General features: G+C 38.0%; 1 protein-coding gene across 1 annotated transcript in view; it reads left to right on the forward strand.

Annotated features, from left to right (window-relative positions):
* LOC124723118 overlaps positions 1 to 16,500 on the forward strand; it is a 117,376-nt gene that overhangs the window by 86,430 nt on the left and 14,446 nt on the right. Inside the window, exon 7 of the mRNA XM_047248301.1 lies at positions 2,120 to 2,199. Within this exon, the coding sequence (XP_047104257.1) occupies positions 2,120 to 2,199 (80 nt within the window). The remainder of the gene's footprint in view (positions 1 to 2,119; positions 2,200 to 16,500) is intronic.

The following is a 16,500-nucleotide window of genomic DNA, read 5'->3' on the forward strand; positions in this document are numbered from 1 at the left end:
ACAGTTTACCACCTGTCCTGTTTTACCAGTCTGCCTAGCCTACAACATTTGAAATCTGTAATGAGGGGTAGCAGCACATTCCCATGATTTCTGGATGTGGTATAACCTTGGTTTTGCCACATGTTGAAGGCACTTGCCACAACACTCCTTAAACACCCAACAAATCATGCAGTTTCTGAAATGCTCATTCCCTGCCTCCAGACCATCAGAATCTGGCCTCAGTCAAACTCAGACAGATCATGAGCTTTCCCCATTCTAGCCACAGACATCATCCTCACTGATACTACATGCACTGTGCATATGTCTGACAAACAGTCATTCTTTGCCATGTGGCACTGCTATCACCTGGATGGGTTTATATCAATAGTAGGTCTGTGGTCATAATGTTCTGGCTGATCAGTGTATATTTTATCTCTCTGCTCTTATCTGGGGCCAAGCATTTAGTTTATTTAATTAGAATGCCGTTATATTTATCCTGGAGATTGCTGAAATAGTCATTGACGGATTTTCCAACAAAATAAAAGTGTTTGCTAAAAACATTTACTATCTGATATTGCCAATCGATGGTTGTGGTTGATGATAAGATCACCATTGCTTTATCCTATCAATTCCTAAAGCTGGCAATATTCTTGTCAGGTCTATTGCTGGATCATAAAATCATCTAGGCACTATATTTCAGTGGTCCATCTGGCTGCCATATTCAGGTGAGAAACTGTTTGCTAATCTCTCCAGAACAGGTTTATACCATTGAAGACACTATACACCATTGAAGACCGACAGCGCATGCATCATAAATTGTAGCTGCTTCCCCCTAACACAAGTGGAGGCACAGTGCCCCAGTGGTGAAAGTGGCAAAAATAATGAACAGCTGTTGAGAACCTCTATCAATACTTTCTGTTTTTTAATGTCAGATAAAACAGGGTTGTGCATTTTTCTTGTCTCTGTTTATAATGTTGTTTGCAAGTCTAATTTCAGTGCATGGTGTTGAGACACAGTCCCAATAGTGAGACACATGGGCAAGCATTTGTGTCTCATCATACATCATCCCATGTCCCTTGGTTAGACAGTGTTCTGCTCAGGTTGTAATAAGTGTGTGTAGCACTGGTGCTCAAACATCTGTAATGAAGGTGTGAATTGTTTGGCCAATACACACTTTCCCACATTGTGAAGGCATTTTTAAGTGCTGGATTACTTTAGCAATAGATCTTCTTTTACCAAGTCAAAGAGTGCTCTAACATTGATATGATATCTTTTTAAAATCCATGTTGTCTTTGAAGATGGTAGGAAAGCAACTGATGCAGATGCATTTTCTACTAGTTGCTAAGCTGTCAAAAGTCCAGACTCAAGGGCATGATAGATCTATTTGTCAGTGTAGACTTTCTGCTTGGGCACAAGTTCTAGCTTTCGGATCAAGTTTTCTGCATCCAAAATGGCATAATCCACATTGCCAATGTCGGCAGGATCCCTGTGCATTGGTATGATAGATGACAACTTGCTGCATGCAGATACTGGTGCAGATGTGTTGGTTTTCTATAAACATTTTGTCCCAGAGGCCTGTTATCCCTTCTGTAGACCATTATGTCTAGAATAAAAAAAACCTTCTGTCCCTTTTGACCTTTATTGTGAACTTGATGCTGAGATGAAGGAAATTAAAATGATCCCAGAAATGGTTCAGAGTGTCTATTCCATGTGCCCACATCATAAACATATCTATCACCAATGTACCTCCAAACACAGGTGGGTTTCAAAAATGCTGTCCTTAGCACCTCATCTTCAAAATCTTCCATAAATAATTTGTTGACTATGAGGGATAATGGAGTCACCAGAGCCACTCACTCAGTTTGTCATTGAAAGAAACAAATAAGTTGACACCAGCACATTAGATCAGAGATTCATTGCTTCCATGTCCAGTTTTTAACTAGTTAGTATTTTAAGTCTCTTCAAGAGAAACCCATGTACAAAGCATGTGACCTTTGATGTAGTGTCTGTGTTGAGGAGGCAATGAAATGTGACTGAATATTTACAATGTTAATGATGTATCAATAGAATAAAGTTTTGTAATATTGTAATATATTTCAGAAATAGATTTATACTATATCTGCATCTCTTTATTGTGTAGGGTCTTCTGTGCCTGGAAAGATAAGACTACAATTGAAAGCTATTATGCAGAGATGACACAGAAGAGTACCATGGACTGCAGTAAGTACTTCCTAACATCAGTTCTTGAGGTATCAATGACAAACAATTAGAGTTACATATATAGCATTGCTTTACACACCTAAATTTTCTCTGAAAATTGCATACTTTGTCAGTTTCATTTCTTCTTCTTCTACTTTTCTTTTACCTTTAACTTGAAAATATTTGTCACATTGGCATAGAGCAACAACATGTGGTTAGAATTTAATATGTAGTATGCAGTCTTATTTACACTGAAAAATTTATGAATTTTTACTGTGTAAGTGAAATTTCTGGGGGGGGGGGGGGGGAGGTGGAGGAGGTGGGTGGAGGGGGGGGGGGGAGGGGAAACACATGGATCCAATAGATATTCAGCATGTGATACAGTTGGCCTGGTTACTGCTTGCATTGAGATGAACCGTCACCTGATGTCGAAGGGTAGGTCATTTCAAGGTGTGACAGGCAGTGAAAGACATTCTAGGAAACAGATCTGAAGATTTCCCCAGTTTGTCTGACAAACACTTTTTAGGTAAAATCTGTGGCTAATAATGGCCCTGAGCCAGCTGCAGTTGTTTGCCCTGTTTCGGAAGATGCCTCTTGGCTTGCAATGTTAAGGCATTCACAGAGGGTGAAATTATTGGTGACTGGGAGCTCCAATGTTAGGTGCAAGATGGAGATCATTAGTGATATGGCTATGAAAGAAGGGAGGCAATCCAGTGTGTGCTCCATTTGCATACTGGAGTAGGAGAAGAGTCATCCTAGATATGGAATGGGCCTTCTGGATGCTATGAATAGCACAGGGTACAGTCAACTCCAGGTAGTGACTCATGTCAGTATCAATGAATGATGTGTGTTGCTTCTAATCAGAAGAAGTCCTTACTGTTTTCTGGCAACTGTCTGAGGTGGTAAACTCAGACGATGTAGCTTGCAAGATGAAGGTGGAATTCACCATCTGTAACATCACTGTCAAGACCAATTGTGGATCTTTGGTGCACAGGCCAATTGGAGGGTCTGAATCTGAATCTCAGATGATTCTATGAGCACTGCAGATTCCTTGATTTGTATCATAGGGTAAAGAAGTGTTGGCATCCACTTAACAGATCAGGGGTCCACTATGCACAAGAGGTGGCTGCATTGTTCTTGTGGATCATATGGAGTAGACTAGGCTAGATAGTCTCGGAAAGGTTCAAACAGGAGTACTGTCTCAAAGGGGACAGGTCAATTGCAGGATGAGGATACACCAAGAAAACACCAGCATCATAGTTTTAAATTGTTATAGCTGTATTGATAAAGAACCAGAGCTCATTGAAAGCACTGAAGCAGAAATCATTATAGGTACTGAAAGATGGCTAAATCCATAAATAAATTAGTCAAAGTTTCTACAATGGATCTAAAAGGTTACAGAGATTATTGACTATATTCCATTAGTGGCAGTATCTTTATTGCTGTAAGAAGTGGTATCCTTTGTAGTGAGATTGAGATAAATAGATGCTGTAAGTTAGTATGGGTAGAAGTTAAACTCAGCAATTGAAATAAATGAATAATTGGCTCCTATCACAAACCCCCATGTCAGGTGATATTGTTGAGGAAACAACCAAGGAAAATTTGAGTCTCATTTTGAATAGGTGCCAACCTGTGCACAGTCGTTTATGTTAAAAAATTTGCTAAATGGAGTAGAACAAATTTTGTAACACATAGTCTTTCAACTTTCTCTTGAATTTTGAAGTTTTAAGGGCAAGATTTTCTTATGTCTGTAGGTAAAACATTGAGCAATTTCATGCCTAAGTAATTTACTCATTTCTGCACAAGAGTGAAGTTTGCCTCTTTACTATGTAAGTCTTATTTTGATCTATTATTGTAGATGTGATGTGTACTACTGCAGTGAAGAAATATAAGTCACTTAATAACAGGAACTCTTCTGGTCCAGACTGCATGCCAATTAGGTCCTTCCAGAGCATCTAATGAAACAGCTCCAGTTTTAGTAATCATCTTTGCTCACTCAGTTAAAGATCAGTATATAAAGACTGGAAAGGTGGACAGGACACATCAGTACACAAGAAAAGAAACACAAATAATCCACAGAATTATAGACCCACATCACTGACACTGATTTTCATTAGTATTCTGAAGTACATACCACTTTCCAAAATTATGGACTACCTAAAAGAAAATGACCTATTGCCATTTAACCAGCACAGATTCAAAAAATATCATTCTTGTGAAACACAACTGGCTCTTTATTCACATTTATGTATACATCCTTGAGCTGTGATAAAAAAAGTAACTGGAATTTTTTGATTTCACAGGCTGTCTACATCTGATTTTCATTATTTTTATCTTGTTGATAATCAGATATTCCTGATGTATGTATGCATTTTCAGCTATTTTGAATATTTAGTTTACTGTTGACAGTCAAAACGATGATGTGTGTTTTTGAGTGCTGTCAAATTTTCACTTTTGAAAAAGACAGATCAATGATTCTGCATTAAATTTTGTTGAAAAATGGATTAAAGTGGGGCACCACATTCAAAATGTCAACTGTGGCTTTTGCCAAATCTGCTATGAGTAAGACAAGAGTTTACAAGTGACATAAACATTTCAAAGATGGTTGAGAAAAGGTTGAAGATGATTATCACCTCAACGTTGCAGCACATCAATCACTGATGACAATGTGGGAGATGTAAAGAAAAGGGTTCTGGAATTTCGCTAAATCACCATAAGAAAGGCTGCTGATGATAATGGCATATCCTTTGGCTCATTCCATGCAATTTTTTGGATGCTTTGGGTATGAAATGTATAGCAGCAAAGTTTGTTCCTAAACTGTTTAAATTTGACCAAAACTGATGTTGTGTAGACATCACTTAGGAATGGCTGAATGACATCAACAATGATCCACATCTTCTAAAGAAGGTTATAACAGGTGACAAAACATGGGTATATGGGTATGACATTGGAACCAAGACCCAATTGTCGCAGTGGAAACTGCCTGAAAAGCCAAGACCAAAAAAATTTGACAAGTTCAATATTGTGTTGAGGTTCTTCTTGGTGTTTTCTTTATTAAAATTGAATTATGCATCATGATTTCCTGTCTAATGGTCATACAGTTAGTAACAAATACTGCCTGTTAGATGTATGCTGTTTGTGTGCAGCAATCCAAAGAAAATGAACAGAATTGTGGCAAAACAACTAATAGAAATTGCATCATGATAATGCTCCCACTCACACCTCAACACTAGTCCATGATTTTTTGACAAAAATAAAACTGTTATGTTGCCTCAGCTACCGTCTTCATCAGACATGGCCGGCTGCGACTTCTTTCTATTCCCAAGGCTGAAGAGAACCATGAAAGGGTGTCATTTTGCCACCATTGATGAGATAAAAACAGAATTGTTGAAGGGAAGAAAGCTGATATTGATGGATAAATGTAGATTCTTTGAGAAAACCAAAAATTCTCATTACTTTTCTATTACACCTTGTATACACTGCAAATCACTGTGAAGTGGATGGCAGAGGATATAACACACTGTATCAATTATTAAGATTTTTTTCTTGTTTGTTGTATACTGTGACAAATACAGCACCTCCATTTCCCATTGGCCTAGTCTTTCAATGTACACTTAAATTTTCCCCAAAGATCTCACTGCTGTCAACTTCAAGCATTAACCAGTTTTCTGTACACAATATTATGTGAGCTTCTCAGCCTTTTAGGGGTGCTTCAAACTCTGGCATTTTGTTGTCAATCCTTTGGCAGTTAACCACTAATATTTTAATACTCTCACCTGTGAGGGGCATTTCTTCAGGTCTTACACTGATACCTTTCAGTTTACAACAGCTATCTTAAAAAGATAATAATAAATAAAAAATAAAATAAAATCTTATGTGCACAGCACACATGATCATCTACCTGTGTAGTTTGTCACAGAACCTTTGCACTATATGGTTGTTGAAGCCTGTCATTTGACTCAGAACCAGGAGACCATGATCTATTTTGGGGATAGTGCTCTGAGCTTCATGAGCAAGGCTAGTATTTTCAACCTTCTCTGCTAGTCACTGGAATGGTCCAAATATGACCTCACAGCCCTGACAAAAGGCATTGTTTACCCCATTGTGTGCTACTTGAAGTAATAAGTGCTATTCACAAGGGATCTGGAGAAGATCCCATATTTTTAGATTCCCAGAAAGCTCTTGACACCAGAAGAAGAATGGGTAGCTTTGAGGGATGAAGTAGTGAAGGCAGCAGAGGATCTAGTAGGTAAAAAGACGAGGGCTAGTAGAAATCCTTGGGTAACAGAAGAATTATTGAATTTAATTGATGAAAGGAAAAAATATAAAAATGCAGTAAATGAAGCAGGCAAAAAGGAATACAAACATCTCAAAAATGAGATGGAAATGGAAGAGGATGTAGATGAAGATGAAATGGGAGATACAATACTGCGTGAAGAGTTTGACAGAGCACTGCAAGACCTGAGTCGAAACAAGGCCCCCGGAGTAGACAACATTCCATTGGAACTACTGACGGCCTTGGGAGAGCCAGTCCTGACAAAACTCTACCATTTGGTGAGCAAGATGTATGAAACAGGCGAAATACCCTCAGACTTCAAGAAGAATATAATAATTCCAATCCCAAAGAAAGTACAAAATGGCTAAGCAGGGATGGCTAGAGGACAAATGGAAGGATGTAGAGGCTTATCTCACTAGGGGTAAGATAGATACTGCCTACAGGAAAATTAAAGAGACCTTTGGAGATAAGAGAACCACACGTATGAACATCAAGAGCTCAGATGGAAACCCAGTTCTAAGCAAAGAAGGGAAAGCACAAAGGTGGAAGGAGTATATAGAGGGTCTATACAAGGGCGATGTACTTCAGGACAATATTATGGAAATGGAAGAGGATGTAGATGAAGATGAAATGGGAGATACAATACTGCGTGAAGAGTTTGACAGAACACTGCAAGACCTGAGTCGAAACAAGGCCCCCGGAGTAGACAACATTCCATTGGAACTACTGACGGCCTTGGGAGAGCCAGTCCTGACAAAACTCTACCATTTGGTGAGCAAGATGTATGAAACAGGCGAAATACCCTCAGACTTCAAGAAGAATATAATAATTCCAATCCCAAAGAAAGCAGGTGTTGACAGATGTGAAAATTACTGAACAATCAGTTTAATAAGCCACAGCTGCAAAATACTAACACAAATTCTTTACAGACAAATGGAAAAACTAGTAGAAGCCGACCTCGGGGAAGATCAGTTTGGATTCCGTAGAAATACTGGAACATGTGAGGCAATACTGACCTTACGACTTATCTTAGAAGAAAGATTAAGGAAAGGCAAACCTACATTTCTAGCATTTGTAGACTTAGAGAAAGCTTTTGACAATGTTGACTGGAATACTCTCTTTCAAATTCTAAAGGTGGCAGGGGTAAAATACAGGGAGTGAAAGGCTATTTACAATTTGTACAGAAACCAGATGGCGGTTATAAGACTCAAGGGACATGAAAGGGAAGCAGTGGTTGGGAAGGGAGTAAGACAGGGTTGTAGCCTCTCCCCAATGTTATTCAATCTGTATATTGAGCAAGCAGTAAAGGAAACAAAAGAAAAATTCGGAGTAGGTATTAAAATCCATGAAGAAGAAATAAAAACTTTGTGGTTCGCCAATGACATTGTAATTCTGTCAGAGACAGCAAAGAACTTGGAAGAGCAGTTGAATGGAATGGACAGTGTCTTGAAAGGAGGATATAAGATGAACATCAACAAAAGCAAAATGAGGTTAATGGAATTTAGTCGAATTAAGTCGGGTTATGCTGAAGGAATTAAATTAGGAAATGCCACAGTTAAAGTAGTAAAGGAGTTTTGCTATTTGGGGAGCAAAATAACTGATGATGGTCGAAGTAGAGAGGATATAAAATATAGACTGGCAATGGCAAGTAAAGCGTTTCTGAAGAAGAGAAATTTGTTAAGATCGAGTATAGATTTAAGTGTCAGGAAGTCATTTCTGAAAGTATTTGTATGGAGCGTAGCCATGTATGGAAGTGAAACATAGACGATAAATAGTTTGGACAAGAAGAGAATAGAAGCTTTCGAAATGTGGTGCTACAGAAGAATGCTGAAGATTAGATGAGTAGATCACATAACTAATGAGGAAGTATTGAATAGGATTGCGGAGAAGAGAAGTTTGTGGCACAACTTGACCAGAAGAAGGGATCGGTTGGTAGGACATGTTCTGAGGCATCAAGGGATCACAAATTTAGTATTGGAGGGCAGCGTGGAGGGTAAAAATCACAGAGGTAGACCAAGAGATGAATACACTAAGCAGATTCAGAAGGATGTAGGTTGCAGCAGGTACTGGGAGATGAAGAAGCTTGCACAGGATAGAGTAGCATGGAGAGCTGCATCAAACCAGTCTCAGGACTGAAGACCACAACAACAACAACAATGGAATATCATCTCAGATGTGCAACTGGATTTGTGATTTTCCATCAGAAAGGCCACAGTTCATAGTAATTGATGGGTATTCACCTAATGAAACAGAAGTTATTTCTGTGGTTCCCCAGGGAAGCATTATATTCCATCTGCTATTCTTCATCACCATATGTATAATTAAGGAAATAGTCTAAGCAGCCCTCTCAGATTATTGCAGACAATGACATCATTTACTCTCTAATGAACTTATCAGAAGTTCAAAATGATTTAAACAAGATATATGCATGCTACAAAAAATGTCAATTGACCTAGAACAATAAAACATATGAGGACCACAATAATTCCATTAAATTTCAGTTAAAGATTAAATGATAAAAGTTTAAAGGTTATCAATTCATCTAAATACCTGAGGCTTACAATTAAAAACAGTTTAAATTGAATCCATCACATAGAAAATGTTGTGGGGAACAGCAAACTAAAGACTAAATTTTATTAATAGAACCCTTAGAACTTACAACAAATCTCTTAAAGAAACTGCCTACACTATGCAGTCCCATATTGTGAGCAACATTCCCTTCTGAAGTGCTGTTGCACAATATGGGATCCATACAAGATAGGATAGACAGAGATCATCAAAAAAGTTCAAATAAGGGCAGCTCACATTGTATTATCATGAAACATTCCAAAGAATCTAACAGATATAATAAGCAAGATGAAGTGTCCACCATTAAAACAAAGGAATTTTTGTTGCTGTGAGATACGAGTGTTGGAACTCTAAAAGTGGCAACCATTTATTTACAGCTCATGCAAAATAGATACATGTTTCAAAGTTTTACTGATCTTCAGAGTAGTCACCAGCCTTGTGTATAACCCGTTGCCAGCAATGTAGAAGTTGTAGGACACTCTTAGCAGTGGCAGTTGTGTTGACAGTCCGAGTGGTGCGGTCTATTGCCCGACGAATTTGTAGCATTTCTGAAGCGAATGCTGTGAAGTGTTTCTTCAGTTTAGAAATTGAGCTGAACTCATGAGGACTTAAGTCAGGGGAGTGCAGTAGGTGGTATAGCACTTAGCAGTTCCATCAGTCAAACAAATCAGTAACAGCTTGCACTGTACGTGCTTGAGCATTGTCCTGCAAAATGATGGTCAGGTCCAGCAGAAAGTGTCATCACTTCTGTCTCTAAGCTGGTCATAGGTTGTGTTCCAAAAATGAACAGCATAGAGACAGAAGTGATGACACTTTCTGCAGGACCTGACCATCATTTTGCAGGACAATGCTCAAGCATGTACAGCGCAAGCTGTTACTGATTTGTTTGACTGGTGGGGCTGCTAAGTGCTATACCACCTACTGTACTCCCCTGACTCAAGACCTTGTTAGTTCAACTCAATTTCTAAACTGAAGGAAACACTTCACGGCATTCACTTCAGAACTTCTACAAATTCGTTGGGCAATAGATCACGCAGCTTGAACTGTCAACACAACTGCCACTGCTAAGAGTATCCTATGACTTCCACATTGCTGGCAATGGGTTATATACAATGCTGGTGACTACTTTGAAGGTTAGTTAAACTTTGAAACACATATCTATTTTGTATGAGTTGTAAATAAATAGTTGCCACTATTAAAGTTCCAACCCTCATATTTTCATGGACTTTCAATTACCATCTTTCTCCTTTGAATGCCAAAATATTTTGTTGGTTCCCACCTATTTAGGGAGAAATTGCTCCTTATTTCAAACTTGCCATTGCTATCTACAAGGTGTGGACTCTCTTTAAGTCATTGTTCCAATGGGGGTGAAACACATATAAGGACTTCTGGTAGCATGACCTTGTTTCATTGCCAGGCCACTTGATCCACTGTAAGTCTATCAATCCATTGTCTTGTTATCTTATTGGTTGGTTTAAAGTCTTTCTTATTTGTTTTTGTTCCATAGTAAACAGAATCTGGCTTCATCATACTGTGTTTCTGATTACAAATTCTCAAATTCTTTGGTATACTGCTCTCTGCATTGCATTGTAAATATGTTGCTTCTATTATACTTGATTTCTGCTTGCATCCATAATACTAAGCAGAGTAAATGATTCCATATTTGTTTTTGTTTCATATGAAACAAAAGCTTGTTTCATCAGTGGTGTTCTGTGGATTTATGTATATTTGTCGCTGCTTACAAATTCATGTGTAAAGTGCTTGATTTAAATGCATTGCAAGAATATTGTTTTTATTCTACTTTACTTTTGTTTGCATCTATTTTGAATACCTTATCACATTTCATGAAGAAGTCCATGTTAGTAATTTTTGGCAGAATTGGTATTAAACTTTATTACATCTTGTTATGAATTGAGTATGTAATTCTGCTTTGAATGGTGTTACTTCTTGCCACTGATTGCCATGCATTTCACTGTGATTTGCAGAGAATGGATTCAGATGTGTTTTTAGTGACTAGAGCATTCTTCCGTGCAAATGCTGAGAATGCTACAGTATTTGCATTAATGTGTTCACACATTGTTAAGAGGCATTAAAAATACATTTTTGCAGAAATCAATGAACTAGAATCATCCTCACAATCCAATGAAAAATTCAGAGGCATCCATTAAATGCAGTGAAGTATGAAAAATGGATGCGAAAAAGTGATGTACAATACTAGTGATATACTTACAATGCATTTAATTCAATCAGTTCACACATGGTTTCATAAACACTAACCAATAGACATCAATCCACAGAATACCATGCAATGAAACCAGCTTTTATATGAAACAAAAACAAACATGGAGTTATAAAAAGCAGGCGTTCATGGTTGGTATCTCTGTTGTTGCTGATATCTGATTTATGAGTATAAGGCCACGGTCCAAGGCAAAAATCTCTATCTAAGATTTGGTCTTCCACTGCTGAAGGCTTCCTCAGAGGCTTTAAGGACTCAGAAAGCTGTAACAGACTCAAAACAAGCTCAGCAAGCCAAACTGTTTATATGTATTCGTGCAATAATCAGTCCATTACATCATCAGACCACTCCTTAGCATACATTAGTGTCACTCCTTTCATCTTAGGCAGTGGTATGATGGAATCATGAACTGACCATTACATGGATACATATAAACAATTCAACCTGCTGAGTTTCTTTTGCATCTTTAACAGCTTTCTGACTTATTAAAACCTCTGATGAAGTCTCCAGCAGTGTATGGTGAAACATTAGGCATACATTTAGCCTTGGACCATGGCCTTATGACCATAAATCAAATTTCAGTAACATTGCAAATATGGAATCATTTATCCCACCAAGTATTGTATTATGGAGTTGAGCAAAAATTAAGCAGAATACTATCAGCATATTCAAACAGAATTCAAAGAGTACAATAGATACCAGATCATCATCAGGAACAGAATAGGATGAAACCAGATGCTCTGCCACATCATGCTACTTGATTTTTAGGTTTTGACAAATGCTAAAGTGGAATTAAATGGCCACATAGCCCAATTTGCAATATTGGGTTTTAAGTAAATAATTTTACATTCAAAAGGTGACCATGGCATCAATTACATAATTTTACATGACTGTCAACCTCCTCTATAAGAATTTTATCTCAGTTTTTCATTGAGATTACTTGAATACCTATATTCCTTTGTAAGTTCAGAAAAGCTTCCCTGAATAGACATTTTACTGACAGACTATGAGGCCCACCCCAAAAACATAAGTGAAAAATATTATCATCTGATACTCATATTTTGAACAGCAAGAATACAGATTTTCACACCATATTTTCCTGTATTTGAAGTTCACTGCCAGGCCACTATGAGTGCTACTGTCATTCTTTGTTTCTGTATCATAGCATGGACCTTGTACTTCTCACAATTTGGTATTTGTGGTTATTCCTTTTGTCTGTATGTGCTACATGATGTGTTTTGATGAAAACACAAATTATGAACAATGTAATCGTTATGTACACTAAGGTGACAAAAGTCATGGGATAGTGATATGCACATACACATATAGTAGTAGTATCACATACACAAGGTATACAAGAGCAGTGCATTGGCACAGCTGTTATTTGTACTCACACAATTTACGTGCAAGGACTTATGGTGTGATTATGGCTGCATGATGGGAATTAACTGACTTTGAACATGGAATGGTAGTTGGAACTGGATGTATGGGACATTCTGTTCAGATATTGTTAGGAAATTCAATATTTCAAGATCCACAGTCAAGAGTGTCCTGAGGATACCACTTTTCAGACATTACCTCTCACCATAAACAATGAAGTGACCGACGGCCTTCACTTTATGACCAAGAGCAGTGGCATTTGTATAGAGTTGTCAGTGCTAACAGACAAGCAACATTGCATGAAATAATCACAGAAATCAATGTGGGACATGCAATGAATCTATCTGTTAGGACAGTCCAACAAAATTTGTTGTTAATGGGCTTCGGCCTCAGATGACCGACATGAGTTCCTTTGCCAACAGCACAACATGTCCTGCAGTGACTCTACTGGGCTCATGACCATATTGGTTGGACCCTAGATGACTGGAATATGTGACCTGGTCATATGACTCCTGATTTCAGTTGGTAAGAGCTGATATATGGTTTGAGTGTGATGCAGACCCCACAAAGCCATGGACCCAAGTTGTCAACAACGCACCATGCAAACCAGTGGTGGTTCCGTAATGGTGTGTACTGAGTTTACAGGGAATGGACTGTGTCCCCTGAGACAACTGAACTGATTGTTGACTGGGAATGGTTATTTTTGGCTACTTGGAGATCATTTGCAGTCACTCATGGATTTGGTGTTCCCAAACAATGATAGAACTCTAATGGATGATAATGTGCTGTGTCACTGGGCTACAATTTTTCACAACTGGTTTGAAGAACATTCTGGACAGTTCAAGCAAATGATTTGGCCACCCATTTCAACCAACATGAATCCCATTGAACATTTATGGAACATGCTTGAGAGGTCAGCTTGTGCACAAAATCCTGCACCAGCAACACTTTTGCAATTACAGATGGCTGTAGAGGCACCATTGCTCAGTATTACTGTGGGGGACTTCCAGTGACTTGTTGAGTCCATGCCACATCAAGTTTCTGCACTACGTTGGGCAATAGGAGGTTTGACATGATATTAGGATGTATCCCATGACTTTTTTTCAACTTCGTTTATATTTTCCATCACTAACAATGCTCTGCTAACAGGTTATGGACCCTGGACAGTTAATCTGTGCAGCAAATTATGTATGCCATCTTGTCAGAAATATAAATAACTGGACAACTGCATTACATTATGTGACTATGTAGTGAGTGGAACTTGTTATGATATGTGTTTTGTTAAACTCATCATCATATGAACTCTCAGTTTTTGGAAACAATCAGTTACATGATTCAGTGTACATGAATTCAAGTTTCCAAAAATGTTTTAAAATATAAGTTTGATGAAAACCACTAGTGGTAGACAAACTGCAAGGCAAGAATGATTACAACACACACAAGTTTGGAATGAAACTCATTCTAATGCATGAAAAATTAAGAGACAATGCCATTGGTATAACTGCTGCTACAAATGCAGAGAAGGTTACACGTGCATGGGCACTTATCCTTTAGTATGTGGATCAGTCTCTTTATGAACATGTGGAAAACACAACAAAGGCAAAGGAAGCTTGTGATACCCTGGAAAACCTGCTTGTTGGTAAGGTGGATGGCTCTGTAGAATGCCCTGTCAGACATTACATTATTCACACTTCAGTGAAATGTCCAGAATTGCATAACTCTTATTCTGTATGTTGCCAACAAACTACAAAGCATATGCAAAATAGTTAAAGAAAAACTAATTGCACTCATTATGTTAAGAGGGTTACTAACAGTTTGTCTGTCTTACCTTATGGGTGTAGATTCCAGTACAACCGATGAAAATTTCACATCAGAAAACATCAAAGCAAAGTTGCTAAATGAAAATGCAGAAGAATATCTCGAATTGGACAAAGATGGTGATGATAGCACTTTTTCATAAAACACTGTAAGAAATCACGGAAGAGTTTCTCCAAAAGCAAATGAGAAAAGAAGAAAATAAAATATTTTAATTGCTGGATGTGTGGTCATTCCAAGTCTAACTGTCCCCAGGAGCAACTATTGTCAAACAAGGGTTCAAAGGGGGCAGACAAGTCATTGTTTTGTGCACTTAATGTGTCAGATTTCAGCCAGAATGAGTGGACCCTTGATTACGGAGCACCGTCGCACATGACTTCAAGAAAGGAATGGTTTCAAGATTTTGTACCAGAAAATTTAAAAAAAGTGAAGTGTGTTGATAATGTTGGATTAGTAAGTGAAGGGAAGGAAGATCTTGTTGTCAATTCACTAGATAAATCTTCAATCAGGAATGTTATTCTTGTTCCTGGATTAACCATTAATTTGTTGTCGGTTACTGCTTTGGTTAAGAAAGGCATAATTTTTTTTTTTTTTTTTTTTTTTTTTTTTTTTTTTTTTTTTTTTTTTTTTTTTTTTGAAGATGGATGTCAGGTGTTCAAAATGGGTGATCTTCATTGTTCTGGATTGAAGTCAAATGGTATTTAAAAACTTAAAATGTTGAACCTGTGTTTTCAGATGAGCATGCTCTAATTGTTTGAAAATGAAGCACTATGGAAGACTTATGGCACTGTACAGGTATACTTTGGCATGTTAGAGTTGACATTCGTCTTAAGTTATGTTTACAGAGTGGAGGCATAATGGAGTGTTGTGACTCTGACAAGTGTAAATCATGTGTGCTTTGTAAGGTGTCTAAATTTCCATCTCCTAAGGCTGGGGGACAATGTGAAACAGTGTCACTTGGCTTGGTGCATACAAATTTATGTGGCCGCATACAGCAGGTGTCCCATGATATATAGAAGTACATGTATGTCCTAGTGAATGATTATTCAAGAAGTCCATTCTTTTATTTTTCCAAAAGTACAGATCAAACATTTGATTTTTTCTATGAGTTCAAAGCTTTGACAGAAAATAGAGGTGGTGAAGAAATCAAAGCTACTAGAAGAGGCAATGGAAGTGAATTTGTAAACTCTGCACTTGATTCATCCCTCAGATATAATGGGATTGAACATCAGATAAGTGTGTCAGAATGAAACAGTGTAGTGGAAAGGACTAACAGATCAAATTGGGAGATGTCATGATTTATGTTACAAGAATTTGGTCTACCTAAGCACTGTTGGGCAGAGGCATGCAGTAACTTTGTTTACATAAACAACCATGTTCTTCACAGAGCATTAAATGGTAAGGCTCCACAGCAGTGATAGAAAGGAAAAGTATCTTCTTTAAACCACCTGAAAGTATTTGGTTGTAGAATCTTTCTTCCTCTACAAGATCAAAACTGAAGAAAGTGGGATATCAAAGCTAAGGAGTTTGCTTTTGTAGGTTATGATGAAATGAATAAACGTTACAGACTAATTGATCCGCAGAAAATAGTGAAAGACAGGGGTGTTACTTTCCTGGAAAATGAATGCATGATTGTCAGTACCAGGGTACCAGCATAGCCAAGTGAACAGTACGCTGAATGGGACAAGGAAAGCAGTGCTGGGAGTGACAGTGACAAGGCCAATCAAGATCCAGACATCATGTTGGATGCTCAGTGAGTGTTAGACATAGAGGAGGTGATACCAATGTACCCTGGTGCTCCAGAAGAGGACCAGCCAGTCAGCAGGTCAATCCATGCACCCAAACCAATGAAGTACTTACCTACTTGGTGAGTGATATTTCCAGTTTTGGTGAAGATCCTGTGGGTCCGGAGGATGCCATGTTGAGGAGTGACACAGAAGAGTGGATAAAGGCCATGGAAGAGGAAATAAAGTGTTTCCCAGACAATAGTGTTTGGGAACTTGTGGACACACATTGGATGCACCAAAGAGTAAAAGTATTGTAGGTA

The sequence above is a fragment of the Schistocerca piceifrons genome, chromosome X, assembly GCF_021461385.2.
Source record: "Schistocerca piceifrons isolate TAMUIC-IGC-003096 chromosome X, iqSchPice1.1, whole genome shotgun sequence".
Lineage (NCBI taxonomy): Eukaryota > Metazoa > Arthropoda > Insecta > Orthoptera > Acrididae > Schistocerca > Schistocerca piceifrons.